General features: G+C 41.7%; 1 protein-coding gene across 2 annotated transcripts; it reads right to left on the bottom strand.

Annotated features, from left to right (window-relative positions):
* Positions 1 to 1959: 1959 nt before the first annotated feature.
* Positions 1960 to 26698, bottom strand: Selenof (selenoprotein F). 2 transcript variants are annotated; one of them, XM_051165485.1, is made up of 5 exons: positions 26383 to 26679; positions 18505 to 18672; positions 9055 to 9118; positions 4481 to 4530; positions 1960 to 2790 (listed from the first exon to the last, which is right to left on the bottom strand). In XM_051165485.1, exons 1-5 carry the CDS (start codon positions 26455 to 26457, stop codon positions 2659 to 2661), a joined length of 489 nt encoding a protein of 162 aa, XP_051021442.1. In that variant the 5' UTR covers positions 26458 to 26679; the 3' UTR covers positions 1960 to 2658. The 2 variants fall into 2 exon arrangements, with proteins under 2 accessions (XP_051021442.1, XP_051021443.1); XM_051165486.1 differs by lacking the exon at positions 4481 to 4530 and having other exon boundaries at positions 2732 to 2790; positions 26383 to 26698.
* Between the last annotated feature and the right edge of the window lie 74 nt (positions 26699 to 26772).

Here is a 26772-nt window from a genome sequence, read left to right as displayed (position 1 = left end):
CTCTGTGTAGCCTTGGCTGTCTTCAACTCGCTTTGTAGACCAGGCTGGCCTTGAACTCAGAGATCTGCCTGCCTATGCCTCCCTGAGCAATGAGATTACAGGTGTGCACCACCACGCCCGGCTGGAATGGTGTTCTTAATGCATCAAACACCTATGTCCATATGAGTATTCCCTGTAAGAGATCAAGAAATGCCAGGAAGCTGGGTGGTGATGGCCCACAGCTTTAATCCCAGCACTCTATGAGTTCAAGGCCAGCCTGGTCTACAGAGTAAAATCCAGGACAGCCAGGACTCCACAGAAAAAAAACCTGTCTCCACCCCCCCCCCCCAAATTAAGAAAAGAAATGCCAGGATATGCAGGAATAGACACCCTCCCTGTTGGGAGTGCAGGATGGAAATAAGCCACCTGGGAAGCTTTTGACTCTTCCTCAGGGAGTCAAGCTGAAGGGTTGGAGTTGTGCCTCGGTGTTAGGGGACTTGCCAAGCACATTTTGCAAAGTTCTGGATCATATCCTCAAACAACAACAAAGATAAGCGGACAATTCTACTGTTTACATAAGGAAAACCCAAACCCCAAACCGCATTCAGACTAACAGTATATGATGGACCATGTACAGTTACCATCAGGCTATAGAGACATTAACTTTATTATCGCACAGTTGAACCCTGATGCAACACTGACAGAGGATGTGTGCTGAGGCAGGCATGGGGAATAGTCGCTAATGCGATAGGATTTCCTTTTGGAGTGATAAAATGTAGAAAACGGACACCACAGTAACGGCTGTGGGATTCTGTGCACTGTGAATGGTACTTTATTATGCGAACTCCACTTCAGTGAGACTGTGTAGCACAGCTGACTCCTGGGTTCTGTGGTGTCAGTTAGTGAATACGGAACCTTTGTTCCTAGAAGCGAGCAATTATGTGCCTGGGAGCCTCGGGCCTCACTTCTGTCAGCCTATGTGCTCACATGTTCTGTGTCTTTAATAGAGAGAGAGAGAACACTCTGCTTTTGATTTTGGAATTGCTTTCCAGCCCAATCCTCCTAACAGAATGAGGCAGTTCTCACTCGCAAGTCATTATTAAAAAGGAAAAAACCTCTGCCAAAATTGGAAGTAACAAAGCAGTAAAGTTACCAATCAGGCACCAGGAATTGGGTATAAAATGGCGTGCTTTTTAGATCATAATGTATATCCCTTTCTTGGTAATCAATAGTTTTGTTTCTTTAAAAAGCTGTTCTTTGATTTCAATTGGCAAAACCCACTTTGAATTGGCTGATTAACATGTAGGATGGAGCAGATCCCAGCAGCCACAGCTCTGAGCTTGCAGCTCTGGATGCTGTGGGTGTGGCTTCTCAGATCTCTCATCACTTGAAGACAACAGACTTTTCAGGTCTCTTTTTAGCAATCTTGCTCCCCTCCCCAGTCAGACACTCATTTAACTGGCTCTTCCTGCCCGGAAACCAGTCCAATTTATTTTCTATGTCAATGCCAAAAGTTCTTTTTTGAAGTTTCATTCTTCAATACCTCTATTCTTCTGTCTGTGGTGGCAGCTTCTCTGTCCACAACTGGCTAAATCTCCCTCTTGTTCTAAAATAGCAATAACCACTAAGGAGCACTGGCACATTCACCAAGACCTGCACTGTCAAAGTGCCGCCCTTGTCGTTACCACAGTGCTCAAAGGCAGACACTCTTTTGCCAGAATTTCTTATATTGTTCTGATGGCCAAATCAAACAGGCTTGTCCTCACTGTCTTACTGACTTTAAAAAAAGCTTCATTTTAGATGTTACCTGACAAAAGATAGTTGATAATTAATAACTAGTCTTCACTGCTTACATAAGAAGTTATGAAATTCTAATTAGTACAGTCATTTTTGTATTTTGGCTGAAAAAAGAACTTATATGGAAAACAAGAACGCATTGAGAATCATGAAAGGACAAACTGAGTAATTTAAAGACAAACATGTTTTAAAGTTTTTATTTATATTTTGGTCCAATAAGTGAACATATGTAAACGGAACTCTTCTGTAAGAATATTTTAAAAAGTTTGCCAATTATCAGATCTACACAAATCCTTAAAGGTTTTCTGTGTAATCCTCATTAATGCAAACCTTTATGAGTACTACACTCTTACTGTAGATCTTCAGTCTGTTCCATAATAATAAGGCTACAAAAATTTTATGTGGCACATTCATTATAAACTACAAACACTTTTACTAAAAAGAAAGTTGAGCAATACAAAAGATCTGAGAGCTCTGGGGAGCAGGCACATTGTTGAGGCTCAGTGTATCCTACTTGTTTTGTAGCTCTCCGTCAATTGCTTTCAAAAGAGCACACAGCAAGGGAGGCATCTCCTTTATTAGCTTCCCTTATTTAAAATTCCTTTGTTTATAAAACTGGACCAATTATCACAAACTATTATTTGCATAATTGACCAGAAGCCTCTTACAAAGCATTTCACTGATGATATCAACAAGTGCAGAAGAACAGAAATTTCTAAGAAACGCGTTTGTCAAGCTTGCCAGATCCTTGCATATTATGGGCTGTGGTGCTACTTCAACTTCTAATTAGAAGACTGGCCAATGTAAGCGTGCAAAACTAAATTATCTTCTAGGTGCTGTGATAGTTCATTTGATAGTAACAAAAGTACAACAACAGAAGGCTTATATGCGTTCCAACTTCTCGCTCAGGAACTCTTCCACACTGTCTGTGTTCCACTTGAGGATGCTTAGTTCTTCAGCAATGTTCCCGTTGTCGTCCAAAAGCTTTAGTACAGGGTCTGAACCTCGAACATACTACAAAGACCAGAGATATCATCATCATTGTCTGCCTAGAAGGAGGCTTTTCACTCTCAACCAAGATCAAAATGGCTGGATTTATTATGCTAATAATTTAACAGCTTTTACATACAACGTAACAATCAACAGAAAGTCTTTTTCAGCACACTCATGTGATTTCATAAACTATAATAACTAAGAAAACTACATGTTACTTCAAAGAGAAAAGCATGTGTTGGCAGAGATGATTTGAGCCAAATTTAAGCCCATTGTTGGATGTGGAAAGTACTTATTAAAGACACAGCTCTCTCAGATCCCGTGAACTTAACACTTTATGTTAGTGACAGACAAATGCTGAACAACTGATGACAATAAATTGAACACACTTACTGAGATAAAATCCACTTCCACATTAAGTAAAACTACAACTAAACATGTAGTAGTGGTGAGTAGGACTTTATAGTTTCTGAAGGTGTATTTGTTTGTTTTGTGGGATATACAGGTGAGTGTAAGCCATGTGTGTGCAGTGTCCCTGGAGGCCAGAAGAGGATACTGAGTCCCCAGAGCTGGCGTTACAGGTGTGTGAGAGCAGCTAGGCAGGCGTTGAGAGCGGAACTCGGGTGTTCTGCAAGAGCAGCAAATGCTCCCCACTGCTGAGCCAGCTCTCCAGCCCCTACACGCTTCAGTTTTAAAGTTTTAACTCTAGGAATGGAGGTGAAATCTGGTATTTTTATCATGTTTTTATTTTTTTGTGTTACTAAAGCCTTGGACATGCTAAGCACTTAGCTTATTCTCAACTACTTGTGTGTGTGTGGGTTAACAGTAACACTACAGAGAACAATACCTAAACATTTCTGATTAGGCTACTATATAAACTATTTCTAAAATTTAAAATATTTATTTCAAGTTAGTCTTTGTCCAAAAACACACATAGGTTAGCTAGACAATAATTCAGTTTCTCAACAAAATTTTAGCAACTCAAACCACTAAGGTGTAGAGAACTGGGGCTGCTGAGTGCGTAGCACGCGCATGGCGGCACGGCACCTGGAGATTAGTTAGAGCACCCCTTACAATTAGCAAGTAAGACAAGAACAGTCATAAAAACAGATATACAAAAATATTTCGCAAAATAGAAAAAACCCAACCCCTCCCCTTAACAAGTGGCAGAGATGTTAAGCGTAGAATGGCTTCCTGTCAGTCACCAGTGACGCTGTCTGAGGCCTGAGCTGAGCGCTGACTATGGTGCAAGGACATGTGCCTCAGCTACTTGAGAGCACAGCCAGCAGTCTTACAGACCCTAGAACTTAGCACTGGTCCTGCTTGCCGAGGCTCAGGGTTATAGTCATTGCCTTACTGGCTTTAGAAATCACATTTACTTTTAAATATTACATGACAAAAACTGTGGGTAAAGATTAACGAACCATTTATTGCCAATAGCCAGAAGTTGTAAGTTTAAAACAGTCTAGCTGCTTCGTATTTTAGCTAAAGCAAGCTTACATGAAAAGTGAAAACACACCATGAAACAGTGTTTTTAAAAGTAGATCAGAACAGTGATTTAATTTCAGACAGTGCACCACACCACCTAACCCAGGGTGTTATAGTGAGAAAGGGTGGGAGAAAAGGGTCAAAGTCTGTGAAAACATTCGACTCAGCTCTTATACAAGTCACACATGACTCTTTAAGATAAGGCCTCAGCATGGCCCCTTACCTTGATCTGCAGACCTCTGAACAGTTTGGGCTTGTCACTTCTGACAAAAGCTTAAAAGAGAAAAAGATTCAAATAGGTCATATCTAAATCCAAACTAGCTCTGAAGATTAATCCAGATGTTGAAACAAACCAAACATGCCCTATGTGAAAACCAAGGAAATTTAAACTGATGATGAATAAATGTAGAGGCATCCCCATAAACTTTAAGATCTTGATTCAAATTAACTAGCACCCCAAATTCCAAAGGGAGTTTTGTGGGCTTGACAGAATGATAGCTTAGCTTAGCTGGGAACAGCTGGGCATCTCAAAAGAAATAGAAAAACGAGTTTGCCGATACCCGATCCCACCCTACAACAACGAGCTGAGTCAAAAACTCCAAAGGAGAAATAGCTAAGACTCTTCATGTGACGAAGGTACCAGCCAGAGACACAAGGGTGGTGGGAGCAGTGGGATATGTGCACTCGAGGCATGTGCTTGTGTGGTTATTCAGTGGAAACTGTCAACTATTTAGAAAAAACAGGGACCTAAATCATCGCATATTTAAATATATTACAGATAGAGTAAAATTAAAGTTTGCAAAGATTTATTGGATATCTACTATGTGACAGATAGCAAAGAGAAAGGTATGATACATTAAGACATATATAATATATAATCTCCACCCTTATTAAATTTATAATCTAGTGAAGAAAAAAAGACACTAAGCAAATAATCACCTAAGACTGTGGTTAAGTACTAAAAAAGGGGGGGGGGACTTGGAACATTATCAAAGTTATAATACAAAGAAATTAATGAACATGAAACAAAAGTATTCTCTCTTACATGTTCCCATTTTTATAGAAAAATAGGAATTTTAGGGCAGCAGAACACTGCCAGTGAGAAAATTCAAGAATATATATATATATGTAAAAACTGTAATTTAACATATAAGAGATTTTGCAACTAAAGAAAAACAAAAACCCCCAAAAAACCCAAAGATTGAAAATAAAATAAAAATGTTACAGCCAATAACATTGTATCTTAGATTACCTAAGCGGCTAATCCTATATGTCTCAAAACACCATCTAACCCACTTCCAGCTATTCAGGCCATTTTTTCAACTCTGTAAGAAACCACTATGGAAAATGGACTAATAAGCCCTCCCTGTACAGAGCAGAGCTGTCTGTACATTTAATGACTCCACTCACTCAAATGCCTTTTCCTGGCCTGGACTGAGTGAGCAGGCTCAAAGGAATGCCATGACGAGTCTTTGCTAAACTTAGACCCAGAAGCACAATTATGAAAGAGGAGAGTACTGTAACAGGCCAGTCATGCGCTACAGGCAGCAAAGGAAGCTTTCAGCAGTTACTTGAGACTATATATACTCATGGTATTGCACAGACCACATGGCTGCATGGATTCTTTAATGCCATGAAAGCTAGGACTCTCTTAGATCTCCAAGAGATAAAGATAAAGGCACCCATAAAAATAGTGCATTAGGTGAACTGATGAGTCAGTCAAGAAGACAAACATTGTTTGCTTCCTCTCACTTGGTTCCTAGATTTTGTAGATAATATACAACTACATCTATAGATGACACAGAAACAGAAGGGAAACTGTCTAGGGGAACCAAGAGGACCAATGGAGGGAAAGAGGGGCTGGGGTAGGAGTGGGGACATGTTCAAAGTATGTTATGTATCTGTATGAAAATGTCATGCAGCCCAGAGCTGTGTGCAATAAAAACCAACCAACCAACCAACCAACCAACCAACCAACCAACCAACCCACCCACCCACCCATGTTGCTGGGTTGAGAATCAATCCCCAGCACCAAGACAAATAAACATGAAGGTTCTCACTCTCTTCATCTCCCTCACCTTGTCTGATGACAGTGATCAAAGCCAGCAAGACCTCAGGCATGCACTCTGGGTAGCTACTGTATCACTAAGCTATACCTACACAAATGCTGTTAAATTAATAGGTAATAAGCATTTTTTAGTTCAGAGAAAGAGTTCACTATATTGAAGTGACAAAGATACATGAAAAGAAGGAACTAAAGAACCAAAAACTTAAACATTAACTTGAAGATAAAACAATGTCCTTTCTTTAGCATAAATATTTTTCTTTTTAATTCAAGTTTTAATTGATTTTTTGTGGACTTCACATCATGCACCCCAATCCCGTTCACCTCCTGTCCCTTCATACCTGCCCTCTACACTTGTAACCTCCCCCTCAAAAGCAAAAAGATAACATAAATATATTAAGGACTCCAAAAGAACCATTGTCTTCTCACTGTCAAACTGTTTATTAGTATAATCTTACATCCTGTAACAGTCAGAACAGCCCCCATGTTTTGATGGAGAAACTGAACTGAAAAGGTGCACTGAAATGCATGCTCGAGGGCCAGACACACGGCTCAGCAGCAGAGCGCTGGCGTAGCTTGCGCAAGCTCTCAGGCCCCATCCTCAGCACAGACTAAAACAGTAAGCTAAACAAAAGGCCACACAATGTTTGAGCTTTAGTCAGTCAGGAAAATACTGACAGTTTCTCAAGTTCAACGCTCTTGGTTCTATGCAGTAATGTACTTAGACTACCAATGCAAATATGGAGCCTAGTCAGTCAGGAGCGAGGAATCTCACAAAGCTTTGCAAGTTACAAGCACAATCCTATCAGTGAGTTTTATAAAGGTTGCATTTGAGTCTGTGACACTGTTCTTTTCTGTATCCTCTGGCTAATCATTGTACATTATAATCCTGCTTCCCCTGCTAGGGTTGTTAAAAGGCAAGCAGCAAGTGAGACCCAGGAAAAGCATGGAACAACTGCATCCTTTCAAGATGGGTCTTATTTGTTTTTTATTCTAATTATCTTAACTTATAGAATGTAGGGACAACACTAGTGGTCCCCACTTCCCACCTGAGATCAACAGACCCACCTTGTACTTTTGTTTCGTTTTGTTTTTTGACACAGGGATTCTTTGTGTAACAGCCCTGGCTGTGCTGGACTTGCTTTGTAGACCAGACTGGCCTCGAACTCAGAGATCAGCCTGCCTCTGCCTCCTGAGTGCTGGGATTACAGACATGCGTCACCACGCCCGGCTCCACCTTTTACTTTTGAGGCAGTTTCATGATGAATCTTACACGGCAATGGGGAGCAGCTGAGACTATCTCTAGAACTTAAGCAGGGATGTGCATCTGTAGGCACAGCTCTTAGGAGGCTGAGGCGGTGCGTGGAGGACTGAGTTTGTGCCAAGAATCAAAGCAGATTAGGTGCTGCTTCATGCTTGTGACCCGGAGCCGCACAGCCACAGGAGAGCAGCCCTGCTGGACTACTGTGAGACCCAATCCTAAGCACCAGCCAAACCCAAAGAGGAGTTTCCTCAAGAAGGCTTCATGTGATATGCTGATCCCCCTCCCCCCTTTTGTGATTTGAGGGCAGGGTCTCACCGCGTGGCTCTGGCTGTTCTAGAACTCATTTTTATACACTAGGCTGGCCTTGAACTCACAGTGACCCACCTGGCTCTGCTTCCCAAGTGGTGGGATTACATGTAAGCACCATGGCCTGCATGCTCATAAAGCTGATTTTCAAGGTAAACATGTAAGGATAAACTAGAAAACCCCCAGCGAAGGCTTCCTGAAGATGTGGGCGTAACCTCAAGAGCACACCTTGACAGCTTCCTTACATATCTATCACTGAAATTCCCGTGAGGACACATACTGCATGAATCTGCAGTGTGCCTCTAAATTCTGTGGTAATTCTTTTCTTTTTGATTTGTCTACTCTACCTTAATGCAACATTCTGTAACTTATATAAAACCAAGGGGGGAAAAAAAGGCAAACATACTAGAGCCAAGTGCGGTGGTGCATGCCTGTAATCCCAGAATTCTGGGAGTCAGAGGCAGATGGATCTCTGTGTGTTTGAGACCAGCCTGATCTACAAAGTAAGTCCAGGACAGCCAAGGATACACAAAGAAACCCTGTCTCGAAAAACCAAAAACTAGAATATGTTTCTATTCTATTTCTTCTACTAAAAGAAAAGCCACTCTAAAACTTATACCTGACAAGAGTATCTTAAAAAAAAAAAAAAAAAAAAAAAAAAATATATATATATATATATATATATATATATAGCCCTACATGCCAGAAGAGGGCACCAGATCACAGTATAGGTGGTTGTGAGCCACCATGTGGTTGCTATGAATTGAACTCAGGACCATTGGAAAAACAGATAGTGCTCTTAATCTCTTGAACCACCTTCCCAGCCCCGACAAGAGTATCTTTTAAAGAGTCATTTCATTCTATTTTAAATCTAACTTTCATATGTTGTATTTGTTTATAAGAAATACTGTGGGGCATTCTTCTGGCCTGCAAATGTACATGCAGGCAGCACTGTATACATAATAATAAACAAATAAATCTTAAAAAGAAAGAAAGAAAGAAAGAAAGAAAGAAAGAAATACTGTGGTCAGCATCAGTTCCTATTAAAACTCCACCCCCAGAAAAAAGAATGTGAAAACATTTATGTCGTTACAGAGTGTACTTCTGAAAATCCACATTCCTAGGACTGGTTAGTGAATTCTTGCAAATGATTGCTACATACCTTGGACTTGAGGGAACCTCCCCAATTTTCATCCACAGACTTCAAGGATGGCTCCTGCATACAGCTGTAAAATGAAAACCAGGAAACTTACAAACTGGAATAGACTGATGGGCTGGCAGATGTGGCTCAGGGGAGAGAGCATCTTTGTGGGATGAAAATGAGTTCTTAGTTTAATACAGCTTAAATAATTAGTTTATTTCAAGGTTACTATGTTGTGTTTTTTTTTTTTTTTTTTTTCTTCAGTTTTTGGAGACAGGGTTTCTGTGTAGCCTTGGCCATCCTGGACTCACTTTGTAGACCAGGCTGGCCTTGAACTCACAGCGATCCGCCTGCCTCTGCCTCCCGAGTGCTGGGATTAAAGGCGTGCGCCACCACGCCCGGCTACTATGCTGTGTTTTATTGCATAGTTATTGTCACTAAAATACAATGTCTACTCATTTACTGTTTTAAATTTTACTTCATTGCTTGTTCCACCGTTTTCCGGCTTTTTAAAAATTCTGAAATGTAACAGAAACTCTTTGTTAAGACTGTATATTTATGTCACAAAACACATTAAGAAAATATGTAAACTATATCTGTTGACTGTGGATCAAGGGAGGAGCTGGATTATCATTTTAGGAAACCAAGTTGTAAAAAGAGATTTCTATACCTTTAAAATTAACCGTGTATTTTAATTGTCTGCTAAGTTCTTTCTGTTTAAGGACACTTGTGAAGTTTAAAGCACTTTCCAACACTAAGCAAACACTGTTTCTTTCTGGTTTGCAACCTCTGTACTGAGACCGGGGTGGGGGGGTGAGGGGGGTGGGATGGGGTGGGGGTGGGGCGCTGCCATTTACCTTAAGTCAGGCTCCAGAGGAGGAACAGTTCTAAGTGATAAAATCAGTATGCCACTAAAAAGCTCAATAAAAATAACACAAAATGTTGCCTCATGATTGCATTTTAACTATGAAAGCTACGGGGGAAGGACGGGGAAGGACGAGCTTCCTTCCATCCTGCGACGAGTAGGCTTTGTTCAACAATGGGGAGACTCTCCCCAAGTCTACAGGGGTATCTGGGGGCCCATAGTGACTCTGCTCACTTGACAGAAGCTGGAGTCCATGGAAGCATGCCTCTGCATGTCTGTGAGGGATTTCCATTTGGTTAGCTAAGGTAGGAAGAGACAAGGCCACAGCTGGGGCCCTGGACTTCACGAGGAGAGCAACTGAGCACCGTCACCATGTCCACCTGCTTCTTGACTGTAGACAGTGGCCAGCTGCCTTCCACAGACCTCCACCATGACCTTCAAACTGTGAGCTCAACTAGGCCCTTCTTCCCCACCTTGCCTCTGCCTGGTATTGGATCAGAGCACAGGACGAGTGCAGGGGAAGCTCACTGTCACGAGGCTTTCAGGTGGAACTCGGCCTAACACAGACATTCCTCCTATACTCTAAGGGTGTCACCTACAACAGTGCTCAATTCTCCTGACATTAGAAATACCACCCAGGAAAAGCAGTAACTTGAGAAAATGAGATTATGGTTGCCGTTTTCTGAGCTCAATTCTAGAAACATTAGTTTTTCAGTGAATTACAATGAAAACAATTAGCCCTTAGCAATAAGCTAAAATATTTGAGAAAATGGCAAATAATTATCCACAAAATATGCAATAAAGAAAAATCAATGGTTTGGGGGGTCCTAAATATTTGAAAAATACAACCTACTTCCCATTAACTTGAAGGACTGAAAATAGTGAAGAGATGAGTGACTCAAATATCCAGTTGTCTCAGAAGGCGAACCTGAAGCCATAGTCTACCGCAGCCAAAGCTGCTTTAAAAACCCCATGCTTGTGTTATGCCATTACCTTTCCCACAGTAATTCCACTCTCGCCCCCACCTGAAGTGAGTCTTTCAGGAAGGTGGCCTGTACCCAAAAACAACACAACAGCTAGCAGGTGTACTGGTGCTCATAGCACCCATCCATATCAACCTGTATGTATTTATTTATTTACTTATGGAAATCAATGCATCTGAAATTGTATGTATGTATGTATGTATGTATGTATGTATGTATGTATGTACGTACGTACGTATGTACATAGAAGAAACCAAAACCCGTCTGTATTTCACCTTCCATAAAATACATTTAAACAGTTTGCTATTGGTTCTCCCATTGGCTACTTCCATGTGGCTCTGTCTATAGTAGAAAAAAGTGTTTAGTATGTTCTTACTACGTTACAAGCCACTGGGCTTAAGGAGCTTAGCTGAGGTTCTTCGGTAGCTCAGAGTCCTTGGCACACATCTCTGTCAGGTCAGTAAGCATTAAGAGACATGCCAAGTCCCTTTTCTTTTAGTCTTTATTGTTAGGTTCTTTCTTTCTTTTCTTTTCTTTTCTTTTCGGTTTCCTGTACTTGTTTTGTTGCTTTGAAGCTCGAACTCACAGAGATCCTCCTGCCTCTGCCTCCCCAAGTGTTGGGATTACAGCTGTGAGCCACTATGCCAGGCTCTGTTTTCTTTTTACCACCCTAACTTCAGATACTATGTTTCATCCCAGTTACATGAGTCCAGTTTCCTCTATTTCTTAACTCTTCTATGGGTTTCTTTTGGCATTCTTAGAGCCATTCCAAGAAGAAACATTTAGTATATAAATGCAAAGGTAACTAGGAGTCTAAGGTAGCTGTGCCTAGGATTGGCAGGTCAATTACTCTAAGGCAGTGGTGCTCGACCTGCAGGTGGGGGTCGTACATCAGATATCCCACATGTCAGATGTTTACATTATGATTCATAGCAGCAGCAAAACTACAGCTAGGAAGTAGTAACAAAAACAATTTTATGGCCAGAAGTCACCATAATCTGAAGAGCTGTATTAGAGATGCAGGGTTAGGACGGTTGAAAGCTGCTGATCTAAGGCTTGTTCTTTTAAATAGTGTAAGCTACAACTAGGATAGAATGCTTTAATGGCATGTTTAGAGGGCTGATACTGATTTATTATGGTTTTTTTGAGACAGGGTCTCTCTGTGTAGCCTTGGCTCAACTTTGTAGACCAGGCTGGCCTCAAACTTGCAGCAATCTGCCTGACTTTGCCTCTGGAATGCTGGGACTAAAGGTGTGTGCTACCATGCCTGGTTGATTTATTAAGTTCTTAAAGACTGCATTTATTTTCCATATAAAAGTCAAGTGTAAAAACAAAGATTTTCAGTTCAAATAAATAGCTATAAAATAAATTTCAAAAATTTGTTGAATACATATGTACATACCTAGTAATTAGCTGTGTGAGTTTAGAAAGGATGTCTTAGGTAGGGCTCAACTATAAAACAAGAGATTACTAGTGTGATATTGACTTCTTATGAAGCTATTACAGAAATTAATTTGCTTGAAGTATCTTGTTTTGAGAGGAACTCTCAGTACACAGCTCTGGCTGGCTTAGAACTTGGTAGACTCTCTGACTCTGCCACCTCTGGCTGCAACTTACAGTTCTGGAAGAGTGCTTTCAAATAGTAACAAGTTAACTGATACAAGTGGCCATTACTGTGAAGTGTCTATGTGTGCCACTAGTTAGGGTGCTATGAAAGAGGTGGCTTTAGTAATGGCTACACTGAATCGGAATAGTGGCCAAGCATTCCTCATATTTAAGACCTCGGTTGGGAAGAATGCTTTTATGCTACACTTGGAATCATCTGCTGAAGATACTATTTTGTTTCCTTTGAAGAAAGCAGTGTCTGTAGAGGCTCTGGATGCTAGAAAAGTAAAGCTATTTTAAGCAGCATGAAATTTCCTTAGTGATTACAATGTCATGCAGTCAGTGTAGCTTCCTCTTCAGCCTTCTGTGTTTTACACAGCAGCAGCATTATATCTCTGCCGGTTAGCGTTTAAACTTGCCGAAATTGGCTATAATATTTCCTTATAAATTTAAAAGAATTGTTATGCCATTTATTTAAAACTTTTTGTGTGAGAGGCATACTCTGTGGTAAACAGAAAAATGAAGATTTGGTAATAGTAATGGAAGTGTATCTGCTGTACTTGTTAAGTGAAAGTTCAACAGGGACCTTAAGAAGGTCATTTGGCCTTTCATGTTTAAGTCATTCAATTTTTCACAGAAGCTCTGTGTGGTAGGAAGAAATGCCAATATTTTCTGGGTGACATCAAACTGTGTTGTGGTTTAAAACTTTGGCTCACTAGTCAAACTGGGACGAACGGGGCTCTGGCACCTAAATGCCTGAAACTTTGGGCAGGCTGTCCTCCAATTTGTTTTTGTTTGGCTGTTTAAACAGAGATCAAAGTGTATTCCAGGCTTCTTCTGAGAATAAAGCAACAATGTAGAGAAAATACATAAGATACAACCAGTGTAAACACTCAGGTGAGGGTAAATCATGAAAAAATTGAAGAGCCTAGGATAAATGTGCTAGCCCGAAGTCACAGAGAGTCAGCATAAAAACAACAAAATTAAACAAAACAAAACAAAAAAACCCAAATCCCCAAAACCAACCATAAGAAGAGGAAAGGGGATACATTTCAAGTGTATGCACATATGTTAGCATTACCCTGTACTGTCTCTGGTCTGCTTGGGATATATGTAAAGCTCAGGGTAGACTATGTGCCTAGCTGGTGAGCTGAAATTAGTCCAATCAGAAAAGCGCAGTGAAACAGAAAGGACAGGGCATTCAACTACATTCATAGACACATGTACTATGCTCTATACTGAAGTACAGCGCCTGAAAAATAACACAATAAGCATTTTTAATTGCTTTTCCATCATCTGTAAATATATTAGGGTGAACATAAAAGCCCTTTATCGAATACCTAGGTGGCTGAGCCCTGTCACAGATCGAGTAGGTGTCAGGGCTCTGGATACAAGATCTCCCAAGCCCACACAGAAGGAAGCTTTCACCTAAGCAGGTAACACACAGCTGAACAACGCCAGGTTCAAACACCTATCTGCTGTTCTTAGCACAGCAGTTAAACAAAGGGCTGTAACACTTGGTATCATCATGGGCTTCTGGAGCTCCCGAGTCTCCACTGCTGTCTGATACCAGCAATTTCATTCTAGAAGAGCTAAACCGTAACACCGGTGGAAAATCATTTCTATCTCTCCCAGGAGCCTTGCCCTAGTGACCCTGTTTCAAAGGGAAGGAACTCTAGCCCTTCCTGAGAGAGGAATCGGTCCCTCGTTCTAGTCTAGAAGCAAGCAGTGCCTGGACCAACCCACCCATTGTGGAACCCAGGCCATCCTCAGTTGCCAAATGACAATGTAGGTGCTGGGATTTGAACCTGGGTCCTGTGAAAGAATTAAGAGCAACCAGAACTCTTAATTGCTGAGCTATCTCTCCAGCCGCACACCCCCACCCCAGCAAATTATTCTGAAACCACTAAAATCTGTTACCAAGTAGGTTAAAAAGTAGGAAGGAAAAGTAGACATTGTGGTCAGTTTGAATTTTCTTTTTGTAAACCAATTATTTTTGTCTTGTGATCATATACCTAAATTCATTTATTTTTGCTCAAATGTAATTTGTAGTTAAAAAAAAAATGGTTTTCACCTGATTTGCCATTTGAAAGTATTTGAAAGGCGTTTTATTTTAAATTGGCTTCTATTTCAATTTTCAAAATATGTTTGTCCTGTGAAAATTGAGCTTTGTGCTGAGGATGTAGCTCAGTGGTAGTACTTGTCTGGTGAGCTTAGCCATGCATCTGAGCTCCAGTTTTTGTTGTTATTGTTTTTAAATGAGGCAGGCATCAGTGGCGCATGTCTTTAGTCCCAGGACTTGGGAGGCCAGGCAGGCAGATTCTCTCTATAAAACCGAAGCACTGCTAAGTAAATAAACCGCACGAAACACCACTGACATGCAAGTAAGTTTTTTTTTAGTAGTTTGCATTTTTTTCTTTAAGATACAAATGAGTATACTTTCCCCAGTTAGGTTAGTCCCCAAGTAGTGTTTAAAAACCACTCTTAGGAACACAGTTGTAAGCTTTTAAAGCTACTTAAAATAGTTTAACAAAATACTCCTTCTAAGTAATACCTGGGAAATTATTAGGTCTTTTATGAGCAGAGTGCATTGGGGCAGGCCAATCAGAAAGAGAAATGCAGCCACTACTTATAAAAATGACTTTCAAAGGATTTCAAGATACTATATGCTCTCATGTTTTTTTTTTTTTTTAAAAGCAAAAATTTGACCATTACTAAAAACGATGCCCTCATCTCTGGATAGATCTTCAACACATGGAACTAAAAGAACCAAAAGGAATGTTCCAGCAACGGAGTACGCCACCATGCCTGGCTTCCAGCAACATTTTAAGCTATATTATAAAAGACTGTAACAGCCAGATGTGGTGTACATCATCCTAACATTAGAGAGGCAGAAGGAGGATCGCTGAGCTCAAGGCCAGCTTGTCCACATGAGGAGTGTGATGCTTAATACATACAGGATATGACCCTGCCAGCCTAGCAGGACCTAGAGTCACCAGGGAGACCAGCTTTTTGGCACCTGTGAGGGATTAGGTTATGTGCAGTGAGGTGGTCCATTCTACAAGTGGGGAGCACCATGCCATGGACTGATTAAAGAAGGAAAGTGAGCAGTAAGTTTATTTTCTCTTCCTCCTGACTGTGGATACAATGTGACCAGCTGCTTCCCACTGACTGACTGTGAAGTACCTCTACCTGACTTGACTGTGACTGAACTGTGAGCCAACATAAGCCCTTTCTTCCTGATAGTTTGCCACTACAACTGGAAAAAAAAGAAAAAAGTAAAAAAAAAAAAAAAAAAAAAAGTAAACAAACTATTTTCTAATAGGGCTAATTTTTGATAATTTAACTTTTTTTTTTTTTTTTTTTTGAGACAAGGTTTCTCTGTGTAGCCTTGGCTGTCCTGGACTTGCTTTGTAGACCAGGCTGGCCTTGAACTCACAGTGATCTGCCTGCCTCTGCTTCCCGAATGCTGGGATTTCAGGTCTGTGCTACCACATCCAGCGATAATTTAACTTTTATTAAATGCATGTTCTGGTTGGTTTTTTTTATGTTAATGACACATGTTAGTCATTGGAGAAGAACCCTCAGTTGAGAAAATGCCTCCACAAGATTCAGCTGTAAGTTTCTCAATTAGTGATCAATGTGGGAGGGCTCAGCCCACTGCAGGTGCTGCCACCCCTGAGCTGGTGGTCCTGGGCTCTAGAAGAAAGCAGGCTGAGCAAGCCATTCAAAGCAAGCCAGTGAGCAGCACTCCTCCATGGCCTCTGCATCAGCTCCTGGATCCAGGTTCCAGCCCTGACTTCTTCCAATGATGGACTATGATCTGAAAGTGTAACAAATAAACCCTTTTCTTCCCAACTTGCTTTTTGGTCACAGTGTTTCATCTCAGTAATAGAAACCCGGACTAAGACACTGTGTATTGAATTTAATAGTAAGTGCAGGCCTAAGCAGAAAAAGACAGAGGAGCATTTATTACCCTGAGTCGCCTGCTTGCTGGAGCACTCATTGCTCTCTACTGGACTGTGGACCAAGTCTAACGGGCTCACTCCACACGCCACTTTCAAGTCTCTCTTAATACTTTTTTCTGGTTTGCTTCACTAGGCCTATAAAAACTATTCCTTATTATGCATGAAAGGTGCTAGAAAATGACTAATAGGAAATACATCTTAGAGAGTTGGGCTGGCAGCAGAGAAGTACTAGGGTATTAGGCCCCAGACTCACTTGGGCTTGGCTATATTAAGCACTTTAGCCACAATAGCAAATATTAACTGCAGACTGCTTGCCTCTGCTACTGCTAAGCTCTAACAGCTGAAAACAGTTTAGATGCAACACAAAGCTCAACTAATACAGTACTACAACTAATACAATCATACAATTAAGTTGAGGCATGGGACCCAAATTCAGTTTCATAAAATCTATATAAAAATGGGTATTTTGAAGGTGTACTGACAAAAAAGCAATAAGTAAAAAGAGCTCTTATATGAGCTGTTTATATTTTAGAATTATTTTATATAAACAAAATGGTAGGATCTCTCCATTTATCCTAAATTACAAAGGGGGCTTGTGGGATAAGTTGTGTTAATGGCACTACCCCTTTTTACCCCGCCATTCTAAGTCTGGGGTGTTAGTGAATAAGCCTTCTGGCTGAACAGTGCGCAGCCGCGGGATGACGAAGCGTTGACTCATACAGTTCCCTTCAGCAACCTGTCCCATGTGACTGTCTCCCCATCTAGGCAGAGGGGAGTCAGAGCAAACCAGCTACATCTGCTCTTAAGCCTCTTAAATCAAATCAAGCTTTAAAAACTTGTTGCTTAGATTTTTACATATACAAGGACTATCTTACATGTCTGGGAATCTACACACAAAACACACTGGGGTTTATGCCAGCCAAGAAAGTGAAAGGCACGTTTCACCCTGTAAGCCCATTTGAGACACTGGAACCTCAGGCCACTGAACTGAGGGATCAAGTGTTAAACCTGGCTACCACCAATTTTAAATTATGTGTTGCTTTCTTTTCCTTCAAAAACCATAAATATGTACTTGATGTTGGAAATAAACCTTATCTAGTCATGAGAAAGCATTACTACTTGAAGGTTTTACAAATAGTAACAATGCCTTAATTCAGCACAGAAATTGGAAGAGTAAGAAAAGGGAACTCAACAAAGCAATGTGGGATTTTGAAATCCCATTAGGTCACTTTTAATACAGTCCTTCTGTTGTGAGAATTACAGACAGATCCCTGGACATACTAGGTGAGCGCTCTATCACCGAGCTACACCTCAGTCCCTGGCCTCATTCCCCTTTATGGAATAATATATGTACTTCAGGTAGAGGTACTTCACAATGTAGAAGAAAAATCTAAGAGTGTTATTGAAAGACAACGATTGAGCAAGTTTGAGCTAGGCAGAGGTGCATACCCGTAAGCTCAGCACCAAGGAGGCTGAGGAAGCGTGCTGTAAGTTTGAGTCCATCTTGGGCTACACGGCATCACGGCAAACAGCCAGCCTATCCTTCCATCCAAACAAAACACGCTGAGCACGTATCTGAACAGTGGGCTCAAAACAACAGATTTTATGGGTACAGCTACTTACACTTGACTTCTCAGCTAGGAAGGGTAAGGCTATAGGTATCTGGGATTTCCAGTTATAGGTATATAAACTGATAGTTCTGTTAACCACATCGTGCCCAATATCATGCACATTGCTTTCATCTCAGATTTCTTTGCACAACTGGCTTATGATCACAAATAAATCCAAGCGTAATTAATTGGTCCTTGCTTTAATTTGGCTAGATGCCAAGGAAGACTAGCTCATTATGGGACACAGGCACGCTATGGTGTATAGTGACTGTCATGGCCTCTGGTATGTAAACACACTTTTCCTTTGACCTGGCAAGCAAGTGACTGAATTTTACTAAAATTTGAAAAGCAAGAGACTCCTGCACAAAATGATGAGGCAATCTGTATTTTACCTATCTCAGCTAAGGCATGTAAGGGAAAGACACAGTGGGAAATGTTACCTTTCTGGTTTCCAACTGCGCTTCTTCCTGACAGCACCCTCTGCAATCGGGATCCAGCTGAAGCAGGCTAAACTGCCCAAGAAGATCACAAGAGCTGCAGAGCAAGTTGCTGGAGAAGCCCAACTCTCTGCACGCCTCTGAGGAAAATTCTGCCCTGAAAGCAGACACCTGAAAACGAAATGAATAAAACAGTTCCGGATTTACATGAACCTTCCTAAGAAGAGAAAGCAGGTGGTCAACACCAAACACAAGGAAGACAAGGTCTTAAATACTTCTGAGCTCCATAGCTTCATATATTTGGTTTGTCATCACTGTGTTGTCCTTTGAGACAGTCTCATGAGGTCCAGCTGGCCCTGAACAAGCGAGGCGCTGAAGATGACCTGTCCGTTTAAATGCTGGGCTTACAGACATGTGCCACACCACCGGATTCTACAGCTTTTACCGCAGTGAAAATGAAGATCAACAAAAAAGTACAACTTTAATAATATGAATATTACATATCTCTTATTAACATCCAGTAGCCTACAAAAAGGAATTTTCTTATAAGTAAAAATATTCTTATTTCACTTTAAGGACTTAGTACCTATTTATATGGATCAGTGGAAAAAGAATTAACTTATCTGCAAATACATGACTTGCAGGAAGGCAGGAAAAGGGATGGGGTCAGGGAAGACAAAGGAGATGCAGAGAAACCAAACCTTTGGCTTTGGGTATCACTCTGCCTTAACCAGGTGTTGGCTGTGGGAAGCTCACCTCCTTACACTTTAGTTTCTGTACCAGTATGTTAAGGGAACAGTATTCTAGGCAAAACGGATGGCTTTAGAGATCCAATCCTAAGGGTCACAAAAATAGTTTCCAACTAAACTGTTTGAAGAGTTTTATGTGTATGCGTCTGTGGCTGTGTCTAGGAACCTATGGTGGCCAGAAGACAATTCCTTGGGGCTAGAGTTACAGGCCACTGTGAGCTGCCAGATGTAGGTGCTGAGACCCACACTTGGGTGCTCAGAAAGAGTAACACTTGGTCTTACCACTGCTGTGTTTTGAATGAGAAATGTCTCCTGTAAGGCTTGGGTATTTGAAATTTGCCTAGATGGTGGCAGTGTATTGGGGGTGGATGGGACAGATTTATTGGGGGAAGCATGTCACTGGAGGCAGGCTCCATTAGGCCATAGCCTAGACCTACTTCCAAGTTTGATCTCTCAGCCTCTTGCTCTGGCTGCCTGTGGCCATGCTGTCCCTATTATTATGGACCCTTGGAACCATAATTCAAAATATCTTTCTTCTGTAAATTGCTTTGGTTATAGTATTTTATTACAGTGACAGAAAAGCAAGGAAGCCAACTGTTGAGCCATCTCTCCAGTCCCCTCTTCACTTTTTGAGACAGGCCCTCATTCTGTTGTCCAGGCTGGTCTTGAACTCAGTCTGTAGCCCAGACAGGCTTTAAACTTGCCATTGTACTGAGTGGCTGTGTTTACAGGCCTGGTCTATGCACTTAGTTCCTTGATTTTTGAGAGACTGCAATTTTATCCAGGGCTTCAAATACCATTTTACTTAACACTTCCTCCTGTCTCTGAGTTTAGGCTTCCAAAGCCAACAACTCACTTAATTTTCGTTAGATGGTCAAAGTCTCCTAAGATGTAATCTGTCTTTGTTTCTGTACATCTTGCACTCCAAATGTACCCAGTATCTTAGGAAAATGGTACTACTTCCCAGGTCAGTGGTTTGCCAGACCAAAGGCCTCTAGGCGCTTAACTTTCTTATAGCTAGTTAAGATTTTCACAGTTTTGTTCCCTGGAGAACTTTCAAATCTCTGACAATCTTTAAGGCATTTTAATTCCTTTAATATATGTGTATTGTATGTGGGTGTGTGCACATGTGTGGGTGCCTGTGGACACTTGCACTGTTGCTGGTTGTTCCCAGTCAGACTCTGGTGCTGGAGTCGTCTGCAGGAGTGGCACAGCTCTTAACTGCTGAGCCATCCCTCTAGCCACTTAGCTTGTAAGACTTTTCCTGCTTATGTAGCTTACGTTATCAGTCAGTTCCACCTCTCCTCACTCCCTGGCTTTCCCACTTTCCACCTCTGAAACCCTGTGCTCAACATGTAAATATGGTCCTCACACTGCTGTCCACCCTTTTCCCTATGTTGAAAATGCTCTCCTCACTTTTACCTTGTTAGTTCTACTTATTTCCAAGAATCTAACCAGGCTTCTAGGAAGCCCTCTCTGTAAAACCTTTTACTTCCCTTTAGCCACTGTACTTTCCTTCTCTGAGACACATATGCCCATCTGTAAAACAGAACCACCCAAGAACACTGCACTATGTAAAACTGAGGTTTCCTGACTCTCTAACATATTGAGTGATTCTGGTGACAGGCATTAAGGTGTTTATTTCTAGGACATACACTAGCTCTATTTTATTAAACAAAAGATCTGGTAAAAACCACAGTCTCAAATAGGGGAAATGTCAGACTGACTGTATTTGGTTGATCTTCTAGAACAAGGAGGGGTCTGCAAACTTCTAACGGCCAAAAAGCAATTTTGCTTTGATAGCAAAATGGTTTCTTTTTAAATACTCAACTTAGCCATTGCCACACAAAAGTAATCACAGACAATGCAGAAATCAACATTCCAAAAATGACAGGGTTGGCTGAAACTGGCATACCAGCTGTAGTCTGTCAGCTTGCTCTTAAGACTAATCGCAAGATTAAAACCCATTGACATTGCTAGTACATACTACAAAATGCTGACCATCTCATGGGTCTTTATCAGTCAACAATCTAATTTGTCATCTCATGTGTATTTTACCCTACCTCTGTAACAGAAAATTTACATAATCTTCAGCTGAGTGGGAGGGACGTAGGAGTTTATGGCTGCGTTTTCTGTGGCTGATTCTAGTTGAGCTGTTAAGATACTTGCAACTCCCCATCAGTAAACTAACTTGTAAGATCTATTTCACAGGGTATCTTGAAAGCAGGGACAGCAACATGGCAGATTAGAGACAGCTGCACCAATATGTACACATCACCCCACATATTCTTATAATGTGGTTGGCAATCCTCTAACGTGTGTGCTCCTGTGCTGCTATCACCCTCAACCCCCAAGCATCAACTTTGGAACTTGGTCATCATACTGCAAAGAAGCCTAAATTAGAGACACAGCCCAGACAGAACTATACAGAGGCCCTGAGCTGACATTATCATCAACTATCAAACATTCCAGTTCAGAGCCTTCAGATTCAGACTACAGCCTTTCCACTGAGGTCTGAGGGACTAGGGGGCAGAGGAGGTCCTGCTGTGTCAGTCTGAAAACTGAGAACCCACTAAATCTGAAAGGAAAATAAAGCATTTACACTATTACATTTAGAGGAATTTATCTTGTAGCCAGTAATTGAAACATATAATAAAAGCAAATTCACTTTGAAAACTGCAAACTGCTTAAGAATTTTCAGCAACTGGGTCTAGAGAAATGGCTTGGGGTGATGTGCTTGCTGAAGGAGCTTGAGACCTGAGTCTGGATTGCCAGTGCCCAGCTAAAAAGCCAGGGGCGGGAATGTACACCTGTAACCCCAGCACTGGACAAGGAGTGAAAAGCCAGGTGGACCCCAGGAGCTCAGTGGAACCTAGGTTAAACAAAGAGGAGCTCCAGATTCAGCAAGAAAATCTTTTTCAAAAGAAGCCCGGCATGGTGTCACACACCTTTAATTGCAGCACTCGGGAGACAGAGGCAGGTGGATTGCTATGAGTTCAGGCCAGCCTGGTCTACAAAGTGAGTCCAGGACAGCCAAGGGTGACACTCGAAAAACTGGGATGGTTGTGTGGTGGTGGGGGGTGCAGCAGTGAAGAGAATGACAGAAGGCCCTCAACAGACATTAGCTTTTGTCTTCCACACATATACAAGTGCGCGCGTACGTATGTACACACACACACACACACACACACACACAATCCTTTCATCAATCTTTACTCTTAGGACACTTGTGGGTTTCTCATGTAATTCTGAACATATTTCAGATGGAAAACAAACGGGTGGGGTTAGAGAGGATGAATCTCAAGACAATGAATGGCAGAAGCACTGCCGTTGCTGGGAGTCCTTAGACACCACCATGCACTTTGCCAAGTCTTTACATTATCCTTCTATTTACTATTAACTACCACACCCAGGAAGGGAACACATGGGATAGTAAGAAAATTTGTCTAAGGCTACACAAGAAAACAAACAGAACAATTGCATTAAGATTTTAATCCTGGGAATGGGGAGATGGCCCAGTTGGTAAAGTGCCTGCCACATAAATGTGAAGACACAAGTGTAGACTCTGAGGAATGGATGGATAACTTTAGCTTGCTGGCCATCTAATCTAGCCAAACACTGAGCCCAGGGCTCAGTCAAAGACCCTGTTTCAAAATGAGAGCACCAAAGGAAGACACATGATGACTCACCTCTGGTCTCTGCAAGAACATATAGCTATGCACTTGCATATATGCACGCGCGCACATGTGCGCGCGCGCGAGCACACACACACACACACACACACACACACACACACTCTCACACTAATACAGCCTCACACTGTTCACTTCTGACCTCTGGAGAGCCAGTGTGCCTGGCTCTCACTTTCTAAGTCTGGAAAGTAGATGAAGTTCAGCACTGCATTCTGGCTAGTCACAGAGAACAACAGAAGAAAACTAAGAATTAAAGTAAATCAATCTACTTTACAGTTATTAAAAGTTAAAGTTTGAAAACACATTTACCTGAAGTCCTTTTTGAAAATTTAAACTAAACAGCACAGCATCATGGAGACAGAAAGACATTATAAAGGATGGTTTGGAGTATACCTAAATGGAACGATATAGTGGTGACTAAGGACCTGCCATCTCACTTATAGATTATTATTATAAGACAGTATGCACTTATTTGTGGCTCTCATTCACAAATACAGGAAGTTGACCCCTGTCCTAAAAAGGTTTCAGTCTAATATATACTTAGTATCAAGAATCATGTAATTACCAGGAAAGTTTTGAGTGTGAATCTAACATCTGGATTTTAACACAACACTTCCATCTGCACTGCAGTTGTCAGTGACCCTTCCGGTTGGGACCACTTGTAACAGACCTATACAAAGTTAGCTGGAATTGAGGGTCAACAGTGACTTAGAAGTAGGTGCCATCTGTCCACACTCTCAGACCTTTGTTTGTAGATCCCCTAGTTCAGTACTGAAACATTTCACTTAGATGTCAAAGTATTGCATTCCCCTCTGTAGGTCAATAGAATCAAGGAGTAATCAGGAACTGGCCCTTCTTTAAGGTGAGGTCCTGTTAGCTCAGTAGGAAAATGACAAATTTCAAGAAACTACAATAAAAAATTTGAAAGGTCCCGAGAGCTCAGGACAGATCACCACTGACATACAGAATGGCTCCTAACTTACTTTTGGAACAGAGACTGATTTCTTGGAGGAAGTGATTTCCTAGCTGAAAACTGAAGGGTAAGGGGTGGCAAGATGGCTCAGTGGGTAAAGATGCCTGCTGCCAAGTCTGAGGACCTGAGTTTGATTCCTAAAACTCACATGATGGAAGGAAGGTTAGATGGTAAGTAGATGACAATCATTTTTATGGGTGTAGGGGAGAGAACAAATAACCTATCTGAAACTTAGCACAGCAAGTGTACCCAGCTCTTCTTATCCCTTTGTTTTTCCAGTAGAGTAAACAAATACTGGGAAATAAGCTAAGGAATGTTTAAAGACAAACTATCTTAAAAGCAAGTGAGAGTTTTTAAGCACAACAGATTTAAATTTCAGAGTACTCTAGATACACTGTAAGGCTAGAATTAGATGTGGAAATCAGCTAATGAAGCTGTTATGGTAATCCTAGCAAGCCAATATATTGACCTGAATTATCTGTGGCAAAATTAGTCACTGGCTTGGAAACTTAAGGTCTTTTTGTTTTTCAAGACAAGGTTACCCTGTGTAGCCCTAGCTATCCGGGACTTGCTTTGTAGACCAGGCTGCCCTCAAACTCACAGAGGTCCACTTGCCTCTTCCTCATGAGTGCTGGGATTAAAGGCGAGCCTCAATATGGCTGGCAATTTTTAAGGTTTCAATGACTAATTCGATCCACGGAGTTGAAAGTGCTGAGAATTTAATAGAACATATTTTTGGCTTTGGCAATCAGAAAGCTGGGAAGGACAATTTTTATTTAGATTCTCAATATAGAAAGAGGCAATTCAAAGAAAAAGCTGGGGGCTGTTATTTCCAAGTAGAAAGGTTTTGCTGTATCAAACTGGTTTTCAGGTATATTTAGGAAGTAAAAATTAGTAAGGCTCAGTAACTGTCAATGTACAGGAAGAAAGGAGTCAAAAATAACAACTGAGTTTCGAGTTAGATTTGCTGGCCCACGACTAGCCATAACCCCCTTTCTATCTTGGTCCTGGTGTGGGCATTCTTTGCTCTGCAATTCCGTCACTCGTCTTGTATGGCTGCGGAGTCGCTTTATCTACCTGTGGCCTGGCCTTGGGACTTGCTTTGACAAATATGTCATCTGTTCAGACAGTGGGAGGACCCTGCTTTCTATTTTTAGCCCTTGTCTCCCAGGAGGGATGTGGATTTCCACAGCAAGGTCTTAAGAGGCTTTTGCTCTTTGGGAGTGTTGTGAAAAGTAAGTTAGTCTCGTCTACTGGGAGATGAGAGGTTAGAAGCCAAAGAACTAAGTGGCCCCAGTTAATAGCACTGATTGTGAATTAGTTAAATTAACTGACTAGCTCAAATCAGTTCATACATGAGGGAACAGCTTCACCAGACTAAAGGATGGTTAAATTGCTTAAAACATTGACTTGGTTTGGCGGGGAGTTGGGCGGGGGCGGGGAAGTATTTACAGAGCCACTGTCTACTGAAACTTAGAAGGTAGATTGAAACATCACCCTTTTGTAACCTTTGGTAGTGGTAACAAATTTAAATCACCTACAATGGGAGATAAGCAACCCACTTATCTCTAGGGTACAGAAAGGTTAGAGGGATGTTCCCCTAAGTGATAGCTTAAGTAACAGATGCCTCAATAACAACATTGTATTGTAATGTAAGACTCCAAGAACCAACCTTTTGGACAAAGTAACAAAAGCAGAGACAATACTTGCAAACTACCAGATGTACGAAAAGCGGGGTAATTAGTGGACTACGGTATAATCTTAACCTTCCAAAATCTTGGACAAATCACTTAAATACCTTAAGTACAAGACATGTAGATACGGGGAGGGAGTTAGGGGCGACGGGACTGACTTCCATAGAGCAGTTTACCAAAACCTTTCAGAGATTCAGAACGCATGCATTCTTGTTAACGAAGAAAAATATCTGTCTGGAACCAAAACCAAGAAAATGTCCCTTTAAGGTTTGGGAGTCTTGTCGTAAGCAGTGGTAGTTTCATTCATGTCTGTCTTATTAAAAAAAACAAAAACAAAAACTGGGGCTGGAGAGATGGCTCAGAGGTTAAGTGCATTGACTGCTCTTCCAGAGGTCCTGAGTTCAATTCCCAGCAACTACATGGTGGCTCACAGCCATCTATAATGTGATCTAATGTCCTCTTCTGGTGTGCAGGCAGAACACTGTATACATAATATGTAATAAATAAGTAAATCTTTAAAAAAACACCTCCCTCCTTCCTAAGCGTTTATGTACCCACTGTGCTCTTGAGAAATCGATTTTAGCTGCCTGCAGCGAGGAGACCATCGCCTCTAGAGCTGCGGCTGGAATTCTGCCACGTTTCATTCCGGATGGAAGCGGCCACTACGGAAGCCCGTTCCAAGGGCGGCTCCCCTGCGTGGCCGCGGGTCTGACCTTCCTCATCTGAGCCCTCCGACCGGCCCCGAGGCGGCCACAGAGGAGGCCCGCACTCACCGCTTGAAACGCAGTCGCCAGCAGCAAGCGCAGCGCCAGAGCCGGCCGCAGCCACCCACCCTGCTCGGCCGCCATCCCTGCGGTCTGCCGTCAATCTTCAGGTGCTTGAGGACCCCTTATGCCGGGGTCGTCCACTGCACTGCCTGATGAGAAACCCGCCGCAAAGGGCCACCGCTACAAGCCCATTATCCTACAGAGGCGAGTAATACTTAGGCGACTTTAGGGACATGAAAGTGATCGATTATTAGACAGTCGTCAGGCTCTTTTAGAGACTCAAATCCGGCCTTTCCCTAAACTGCCCACACCTGGGCTTCTCATTCACGACCTTACGTCGGATAGCCACGAAGTCCCAGCTTCTCCACTACTAGTCCCGCCTCCTTCCCCGAATCT

This window comes from Acomys russatus, chromosome 23 (assembly GCF_903995435.1).
Source record: "Acomys russatus chromosome 23, mAcoRus1.1, whole genome shotgun sequence".
Classification (NCBI taxonomy): domain Eukaryota; kingdom Metazoa; phylum Chordata; class Mammalia; order Rodentia; family Muridae; genus Acomys; species Acomys russatus.
This window is presented reverse-complemented; position numbering and strand designations above follow the sequence as displayed.